This window comes from Labrus mixtus, chromosome 18, assembly GCF_963584025.1.
Source record: "Labrus mixtus chromosome 18, fLabMix1.1, whole genome shotgun sequence".
Taxonomy (NCBI): Eukaryota; Metazoa; Chordata; class Actinopteri; order Labriformes; family Labridae; genus Labrus; species Labrus mixtus.
The window spans coordinates 15650962-15661169 of NC_083629.1; the positions used below are offsets into that span (position 1 = coordinate 15650962).

The 10208-nt window shown below is 37.8% G+C and overlaps 1 protein-coding gene across 2 annotated transcripts; it reads left to right on the forward strand.

Annotated features, from left to right (window-relative positions):
* The first annotated feature begins 590 nt into the window (after window positions 1–590).
* zgc:101744 (Receptor expression-enhancing protein 6-like) lies at window positions 591–9276 on the forward strand. Of its 2 annotated transcripts, none has more exons than XM_061062755.1 (6): window positions 591–663; window positions 764–896; window positions 4833–4926; window positions 6395–6533; window positions 7595–7785; window positions 8604–9276. In XM_061062755.1, exons 2-6 carry the CDS (start codon window positions 782–784, stop codon window positions 8608–8610), a joined length of 546 nt encoding a protein of 181 aa, XP_060918738.1. In that variant the 5' UTR covers window positions 591–663; window positions 764–781; the 3' UTR covers window positions 8611–9276. The 2 variants fall into 2 exon arrangements, with proteins under 2 accessions (XP_060918738.1, XP_060918737.1); XM_061062754.1 differs by having other exon boundaries at window positions 596–663; window positions 7595–7763.
* Window positions 9277–10208: the final 932 nt, after the last annotated feature.

The window sequence follows — 10208 nt, forward strand, 5'->3', positions numbered from 1 at the left end:
GCGCAGATAAGAAAGCTCAAAATACACATTAAACAGAATAGATAAGATAAATAAAAATAAAAATAAAAACAGGGGGTATATACAGTACAAAATGAATGATGAAGTTAACTGGGGGGAATTGAGAATTGAGACAGTATTTGCAGAGAATGACAAGATAAAGTGACAAGTGATTAAAGTGACTTGGTATGATAAATAGCAGCAATGTAGTAATGTAAACAGCAGAGAAGAGAGGCAGTGTTGTACCACAGTAATACAGAGTGCAGTTATATAATATAATATAATATAGTGCAATATGAACAATATAGTGTAATATAATGAAATGTTATATAATATAGACTAGTATAATAATATAATAAAATATATAGAATGTACAGTATATATGTATATATATTGATGCTAAATAATAATAACAATAATAATAATACAATAATAGGATAATCTTGTATTAGTAGGTACATCAATGAAGCGTTGTCTTCAGTCTTCACTGTAGGGCACAATCCGTTTTTTTACCCACCTGCTGCAGTAAACGTTACTTTCACGGAGCTCTGTGATTGGTCAGTCACCGGAGAACTTTCAAACTCCTCCCCTTCTGCCACTGCGATTCAGCAGTCAGCAGTCAGCCATACAGTGGCAAGTTTTCGGGGGGCAATTTACCAAGCAGAGGTTAGTAGAAAACCGTTTGTTTTACTCGAACATCCATCCGATTTCGGTACGAGTAACAGATTGTTCCGTTTTCCCCCCCTGCGGGTTGTGTCACTTTCAGGCCGAGGAAAGCCCGAATATGAGTCAGTTTAAGGAGCGCTTCACGACTCTGCTCCATGAGAAGAACTTCGTGACGGACCAGTTGGCGAATCTGGAGAAAAAAACGGGAGTACAGAGAGAGTACCTCGCCTTGGGTATGTTAAAGGCTCGTTGTAAAGCAACTATTACCAAGTTAAACATACTTCAATCGTGCTTTATCGTACTGGAAAATAATACCAAACATGTTAAAAAAGAGGGTTAACGCCTCCCTTAGAAACCAGCTGACGTATGTTCTGTATGTGAAGCTGAACGACGATTTTCAACTCAGAACTGCAACTTCTAACCGGTTGTGGTCACCCTGTCGCATGAGTTGCTTGACTTTTGACTTGGTTTCATATCCTGTGCCACTGTGAGTTGGCTCATTTTTTATTGCTCTACTTTTCAAGCTCTAATACCAAAGTTCATCCCGCTCGGACCTTTACGCTACTTTACGAGATTACAGATTAGAGTTTGCACATACACAATCGTCATTGCACACACCTATTTCAAAACATTGCTGCCGAAAAAAGGAGTTGTTTCTGATATGCCAGGACCACCACCAGCTGGTCTCAGGGGTATTTTTATCACGTCCTGAAATATCCTGTGCAATGCAGAGATGGAAAGAGATATAGATGACTTGTTATTCACACTGCAGGGTGCTCTTAGATGTCAGGACTAGTATTATTGACACTTCACTGCTGTGAGTTTGCACAGTGGATGTAAAGAAAAAAAAAAAAAGCCAGACAGCTCAGGCTATGTTACACGTTTGTGTCTGCAGTGCCACTCTCATATAGGAAACGTGCTGCACCATGTGACCTACATTTAAAACCACAGTCTTTATTCAAACCCACAGATGGGTGCTCACAGCATGGCATGAAAAGTGCTTTAAAGTTACCAATGGCAAGGTCACAAATAAAGGGTCATTTTGCCAGTATGAATTGTCAAATATGAAATATCTAGTAGGTATTTAACTGACTTTGATTTGATCAGACCTGGATCACAAGCGTGCCTGCACAAATAGTTACAGATTTAGCTTTTTTCAGTTTCCTTAATTAGGAAAAAATATAAACACCTTATGTTTCATAGACACCTAGGGCAGTGGAGCATTCACGTCCAAAGAACTGCGTTATGATGCATCCTGTAGTGATACATAAAGTAACAATTCAACAAATTTCTATTATAGCTATCTCTGTATAGAGCTCACAGAACATAGAGAACATGGTCAGGAAATGAACTGTTGAAAGGGCAGCTCTGTACAGCTCATTTACAACCAAATCTTTAAACCGACCTGCTCCAGAGCAGGATGGGTGTGCAGCACGTGTAACCAAGTCGATGAAGCTAGGATAAAAGGCAGCCAGCGGTGTGACATAAACAATGCTGGCTTAGGGCTTAGAATCCCTTGGTAACACATGAAATTAGCCCACACCCCATTTTACTAATTTATTTCCTGCATTTAACCAAAAGGTATAACCAGAATGCAGCCAATTAATAAAATGAGCCATCCTAATTGCAGCACTGTCTTTATAGTCTTGCAGCGCTTTACACATGTGTGCACGGATTATGGGTTGTTCTGTCGTTCATACAAGAAAGTCTGTCCTTTTTGCCCAACATAATGTTATGTTATGTTTAGCCTTGAAGGTGTAAAGTCAGTCAAACAAGTTATTTTTAAAATGTCAAGATTTTTGACTGACAAATATTTCAAGTTCAGTGTTTCCCCTAGGTTTACAGCGTTGTTTCCCCTACCATTATATTGGGTATATAATATATATATATATATATATATATATATAATATAATGGTAGGGGAAACACTGAAGTTTATTATGACTCCTTGAAACTATAAAGTGTGTAAACTAAAATGCTGACTGGAGTAGACTTCTCTTATATGGCCAAAGTAGAAAGTGGTCATTGTATTAGCGTCATGTTTCTGAAGCTAGCTTCATCTTCTATGTGATTTGTTGCAAAGAGAAACTTCCAACTGCTCTGGAATGAGTCGTTTGAGTCATACAGGATTACACAACATTAGAATGGCTTTGTGGCCTTGGGTTAAATTTTTCCACAAGTGGGACATGTGTTTTCATTTAAGGCTTTTATACCACATGACTGCCTTTTCTTTTGTTTCGTGGAGTTCTCCTTACTCACAGCACAAAGGCAGATAGCAGGACAGTTTAGAAAAGTTTGTTGCAGCAGTAAAAAAATCCCAAAAGCAGCCTTTAAATTATAAATATCGAGTTGTAGATGTGTACAGTAAGGAGTGTTTGCTTATGTCACCTTTTTTTTTTCCTTCAGGGTTTTCTATTTCAACCAGTAGTTCAAATTTGCTTTAGGTGAAGAGACATGGGAGAATATTTGTATATGCACAAGGACAAACAAATGAGATGTAAAAGAGCAGGACATGTGTTTGAAAGTGTCAAGGTCTTTTAGGTCTCTTGACACTGCAGGGCTTTATGTATCTAACACTAGAATGTAGTTGAATTTTGTGTCAGCAGTTATGATGAATATATTTCATAACCTGCACCTACAGTAAGCTACTTTCATCTTACTGTTTTTCTGTTTGTTTCAAAATGAAGGCTGTAAAACAGATCTGGGATTTAAAATCATATTAAAGGCATGGCAGAGAACTTTAATGAACGTTGAGAATTAAGTTTTGTTTAGAATGTATTTTAAACTTTTAGAAAATCAAAGATATGCTAAATCTGGGGAAATGAATCCTTAATGTAAGATGTGGCAGCCTGCAGCAAATTCAGGTGAAGTCAACTTTTTCCTGACAGCTAAGCTTGCTTGTTAGCTGTCAGGAAAAAGTTTCTATTTTTAAGTAGTTAGTTGCAGCTCATACACACTCCGACCTCAATGTTCTGCAGATTTCTTTCGGGTGTGTTGTTGGCGTAATCATTCAGAGCCCGACGGGTTAGTTTTATCTCATCTATGCATTGCTGTTACTAGATTTATTCACCAGTCAAATAGCATTTCATTTGAGGTTCATTGTATTAAACTAGCAGTTCTCTTTCACCAGCCGAGTGTATTGATTACAACAAGCATTATCACTCTCCAGAGTGTCGAGGTGTAATGTACGGACATGTGCAGTTACTTTTCAGTTGAGTGATCATCTTGTCTTCATATCTTTTCCACAAGTGTTTGATTGCTGCATTTGAGGGATCAACGCAATAAATGTGTACAATCGATATCTATGATATCGCTTTTGGTATCGACCCCAAAGATCCCATATCTGTCGGGCCCTTGTATAATTCATAAAATTGCCCTCTGAACAATTGCATTTTGATCAGTGGCCACCTTTTTATACAACCATTCAATCCACATCAAATTCAACCCCTCTGCCATAAAGTCTGCCTTTACAAATGAAAATAATTCAGTGGATATTATCTGTAAAGTGTAATTTCAGTTGTTTATCAGCGAGGTCATAGTTAAAAGTGGTTTTGACTGGTTTATTGAGAGGTATCATTTTTGTCCTGTTAATAGACAGGAAGTGTGTCGAAGGAGAAACACAATTATAAATAAGTACAAAAACCATGCAAAGCTAATACTTTTAGATTTCTATTAAATCTGAAACAGAATAGTAGAATAAACAAAATGATAAATAAAGTAATTGAAGAATAATCTTCTGTTGGTTTGAGTTATTGATTTTGCTTTAAGTACAGCAAGCTAAAAAAATAAGTGCAGAAACATTTTTGCATTTAGCATCGACTAAGATTGCTTTCTGCATCGTACATATTGTTCATTATAACAAAATACAAGTAAAAAAAAACCAACGGCATTTGTGGAATCCACACACAGTCATGGATTATAGGTCAGGTCTCTGAGACTTTGGTGGATTCAAAGTCAACTTCCAGCAACAGGATTTGAATATTAGTGTTTGACTTGTGTTCCATGTGCCTCCTAATCCCGGTACTGTGCTGTTCTAACATCCTGCTACTGTGTTGACAACAAGTTAATGTTGCTTGACTGTTAGACGTTTTCTTAATGTAACACGATAACCTCACCCTCCCCTCACTGTCTTCTGCTCACTCTTTGCATCACCTCTTTCTCCCTCTGCAGGTTTTCTGAGTTTTGTCGGCCTGTACCTTCTGTTTGGATATGGAGCCTCACTGCTCTGCAACCTGATTGGCTTTGCCTATCCAGCATATTTCTCGTATGTATGAAGCCTGGCTTAATCTAATGTATGTTTTTTTTAATCAATCAATTGAAAATCAGTGCAATACAAATACATATGGTTAAAAAAACCGAGCATATAAATACTTTGTTTTTTAAATTAACTTTATTAAAACTAATGTTAAGTTCAGTGTAGACATTTTAGTTGTCCTGGCAGGGAAGGCATTGCTGTATTGTAATTTTGGCTGTCAGACAATATGGTCACTGTACTTTGTAAAGTACACATCTAAATGGAATGCAGCCACTGTCAATTATTAAAAGTCATTTGAAGCAGCCTTGTACTGCCTGCTTTGTCAAAATATACGCTGTGAAGAAAATATCTGAGAATAGATGTAAACGTTCAATATCTTTACTTTGTGAACTTCTGACAGCTGTACTTCTTTCTATTATTGATTTAAGAATTTGTGAAGCAGTTGTAATTAATGAGCCTGTGTTCATTGTAATAATGAATGTTCTCTTCTTAACAGCCTCAGGGGGGTCTCTTTGGTCCACTATAGTATTTTTTGCGTCACTATTTCTCAACAGGAGAGCAGTGTGGAAAGCTCTAGTGCTGCATCATATGACAAACACAATCACAATAATGGAGAATCACCTTTAACAGCCCAACAGCACAAATCCTAAATTAAGCAATGCAGGGAAAATGCTTCTCTTTTAAAACTACAGAAACTGGTCTCAGTTCCAAAATACTTCTAAATGTTTTAAAAGAAGAAGTGTAACAATGGAGTGGTAAACATGACCTTGTCCCAACTTTTTTAAAAAGTGGTTCTGGCATCAAATTCATAATGTTGGGCAACAAATACTGTAGGGGTTTCTATGTTTTGTAAATTGCTATTTGTATTTTACACAGCGTCCCTTTTTTTTTTTTCTCTGAACAGGGTTGTATTCTCATTAAAGAAACTCTTCATTCGTTGTTGGAGTCTGCACTGAAACTAAATGTTTTCTTACATCTACAATAGAAGATTTGTAGGCCAGGGCATCTCTGCAGCACTACTTCATTACAATTATCTTTTGCCACACATGTTCAGCTTGAGTCAGAACAGCAATTGTTGTTAAGTAGATATTGCATGTGGCAATTTTTTAACAGTTGACTTGTGCAGCTGTAGAGAACAGAGAGAGTTTAAATCTTAAATAGAGAATGTTGTACTAAAAATGACTCCAACTTTAGAAAAGCCTGTTTTTTTGCTGAACTGCAGTTACTCAAATGTCTTACTGGAATTAAGACCAAGATGTTGAGTCATTTTCCTAATTCATAAATTTGTCTTTCAAGCTTTTATTTTTTAAAGAGTTTCATGAGCATCCTCAAGTGTTGTAATTGTTTGATACTTGCTCTGCTAGTTCTCATAAACAGAAGCTCCCTGAAGCGCCACTCTCTGGCTAAACTAAATATTTGTTATTTGTTTAGTATTGACTCTGTCTCCTTCATCAAACCTGTCCTCCTGTCCATTCAGTATTAAAGCAATCGAGAGCAATATTAAGGAGGACGACACACAATGGCTGACCTACTGGGTTGTTTATGGAGTCTTCAGCCTTGTCGAGGCCTTCTCTGACATCTTCCTCTCCTGGTTCCCCTTCTACTACGCTGGCAAGGTAGGCAGACCAATATGTATTAAGTGTGTTTGTGTAAGTGCTTTTTTTTTTTTTTTTTGACTTTCTGTATTTTTATTTTCATCAACTTCTTTTCTTTAAGTCTGCTTTCACTTTGAAACTACAAACAGTCACAAGTTGTTGAATCACATGAGATTCGATGTCGTTGGCTTGCCAACAGCGCACTCTTGTGGACATGTCATGTAATAGCTAAAGGAGGAGAGTTGTATCCTCCTATCGCATGACACATTGCAATTTGAGTCAGTGATACAAGATCCAAACATATGATTCTAATCATTGCTTGTCCTTTCTTAAATCAGAGGTAAGAAGTTGTAAAATTAAAATGAGACAAAGTGACCCCACATGTTACAAAACCGTCACTGAACCGTGCAAAAGTCCACTCACTAAGTTTGTTCATCTCAGTGACCATGATTTTCTCTTTTTTTCCCATTATTATTATTATTCCGTAACATTAGGTAACCTAAATTCTGGACAGAAAAAAGGATTGAAAACATGATACCTTCTAACTGAGAAATGAAGGAAATACATAAGTAGTCCTGTTATGTAACACATCAACAATAATACAGCACACTGTCTAAATCGTTTACACTTTCCTGGTACACTTTTAAGATTCTGTATTTAAAGGCATCCACAGAGTATATTTTATCACTGAATACTCGACATTATTTCAAAGTTTCATTTTTGGGACATTTGAGCTCTTAATAGGATAGGACCGCTGAAGCGAGACACACTGCTAGGGGGGAGAGTTCGAACCCACAGAGGCTGTGATGAGGACTTACAGCCTTTGTACAGGGGGCCTGAAATAACTGCTAGGCTATCCAGCACCCCTATCTGCGGATTATCAATATTTGTTTTTAGTTAGCGATTATCTAGTAAACCTGTTAAATGTCAGAAAATAAATAAAAACAATTCACAATAGCCTAAAAGCCCTGATGTTGTCTTGAATGTGCATATTTCTCCATCTCACAGCCTTAAACCTTAACTTAGTCAAGGTACAGAACCAATCACTTTGTTCTAAGACCTGCCCTCTTCTCTCTCCCCAGTGTTTGTTCCTGATTTGGTGTATGGCTCCAGTGACGTGGAATGGTTCTGATATCTTGTACAAGCGCGTGATCCGCCCTTTTTTCTTGAAACACCAGGCGGCCATGGACAATATGGTCAGCGATTTGAGCGCCAAGGCCAAGAACATAACTGACACTGTCACAAAGGAGGGTGAGCTAACTGCAGTATACATGCAAGTACAGCCACATTTTATACAATTTGTCCTGCAGCAACAGACTCTGGCAGCAGACTAACCCCTATCAGAAGTCACACACAGGCCTGGGCCTTCATGAAATCAATCTGAGGATTACAGCCAGAAAAGACTCCCACAATTCTGTTCTGCTACTGCACATAGCAGACACTTTCACTTTAAAATTTCAGTGTCTTCTGTAGACTTGGACTTTGTAAAACTATGGTCTGGGATGTCCCTTATTATGCGTACCTTTAATTCTCAATATAATTGAGACAGATTATTTATAAAAGAATTGGCCGCAAAGTCCACAAAGAGCTTTATATTGACCAGGCTGTACACTTGATTGATTCAACTATAAAGTTTTGCATTTTAATATTGGTAGTACTGACATTAATGAACTTCTGGATCCAGCCTCAAGTTGCCAAAGTCTAAAGACTACGGCTTCTGACACGGCTTAGCTCAGGCTCCACTCGGTGGTCTAGAGCCATCCTTTACCGACCCAGGGACAAGTTGCAACTAACAATGAGGCTGCTTGATAACAGTACTTGAGAACTTTGCTAAGTTCTTGAGATCTGTTACTGAAGCTTGTACTTAACACTCAGTTACATTCACATCTTACTGCTTACCTGACTCTGCTTTAATAACAAGTGCCCATCTGATATAGAGGGCATGCAGGCACATATTAACAGCTAAGCGCTAACTGCACACTTCCCACTGTCAAAATGCATCATTACATTCATCCTGATTCTGCTTTGCATGAGTTGCTTTTTCCATTTTTGTGAAACATTGTGTTTTTGTCCTTCTTTGTGTTCCATCAGCTGTTAACCGGGCACTTAATCACGACAAGGACCAGTGAGGGACATCAGAAGACTTCGTGTGTGTGTGTGTGTGTGTGTGTGTGTGTGTGTGTAGTTGAATGATTGCCTGAATGGGTGTATGTCTGTGCTTGTTGTTCCACTTTAGTCATCCTTACCCCCCCATGATATCTGCCCCCCTCCCAATGTTGTGTTGAACTGAAGCTTGAATTCCTGGATATAATTTAATGCCTGTATGGGCATCAGTTTACTGCCACTGGTACAGCCAAGACAATCAGTAACACGGTGATCTTTTTTATGTGATTTCTCTGTTGAGCGGTACGATTGGTGAAAAGAAATGAAAAGCAAAAGACGTGGTTTCAGTATACCTGGCGTTGTGTTGATTTTTTTTTTCCAATGAAGCCAGTGAAAAAAATTGGAAAACCCAGTCTCCTAATATTGTAGTTAAAAAGCAGGTTATCTTAAAATGTGTAATTTAAGAGCATTTTCTAACACTATAAGTGAAAACTGTAACTTTTACTTAATCTTACTTGTGCCAAGCAGCATTTAAAGTCTGTTGGGAATGTTCTATAACTTGAAGTCTAACTGGATGACTTCTGTCTTTTGATATGTCTTAATTTATCTTCTCACAGGGATGAAATAACAATAAAACTGGAACCCTAATGAACTGAAGAAAGGTGTCTGTCTGTCTGGATGTTTTTGTTTCTTCTGCTCTGTTGCCCTCAATAGCCGCTGCCATTCCTTATAAAATTGGAAAAAGGGTTTTATTTGGCCTAAATTACAATTTTAATGCACCAGTGATTTCTGTAAGGGTTTTTTTTAAGCAGCGGCAAGTAAGGGAAATTATATTTTGTCTGTGTATAATCTCTGTGGATTTGGTAATAATTCCTTTGGCAGCACTTTTTTTTAAACCAATAACTTCCTCAAATTCTTTATCTTATGATATTTTTTTAACTTGATTTGCAGATATAACTGTAAAATGAAAAAAAAAATGCACGTGTTATTTCTGTTTCTTTGCTGAGAAAATATGAATACCATTTGTATTTTCTCTCCCATCCTATGGAACCACTTAATCTTTTGACCTGCCACCCTGAAACACATTTAGTGGCATTCAGACAGCCTAACCACCCGAGCTTTAATTTGTGTTTGGCTCTAAATGTATGCTTGAGGGGCTCTGAATGGAAGGCCCTTTGTGTTCGTGCACTGGATGTAATGCATGGTGGACAGAGCCGGTGTGATGGCCACATGCCGCCACAGGAGAGGAAGGCACCCATCTGGAAATGGCTGCTGTGAAGATGTGACTACTGGGTGTTTATGTATTCCCAAAGCCTAAGGTGGCTGACAGGTTATTGATTAAACAGAAATTTGACACGGAAACCAATTATTACATTGTGTTGCTGTGTGGTTTGAGTCAAGGCTTTTAAGTGTGTGTCCTTCAGTGGCTTTAGATGGCAGAAGATGATCAGAGAAGAGGGGAACAAAGAATGGAGGGACTAAATGTAAAGCACCTTTTTTTTTTTAACTAGGCATATTTACAGTAAGTTCGTTTCTTGACACTTGGCAGACTTAATATGTCAACCCCTTATAAACACATTAAGATTATGTTTT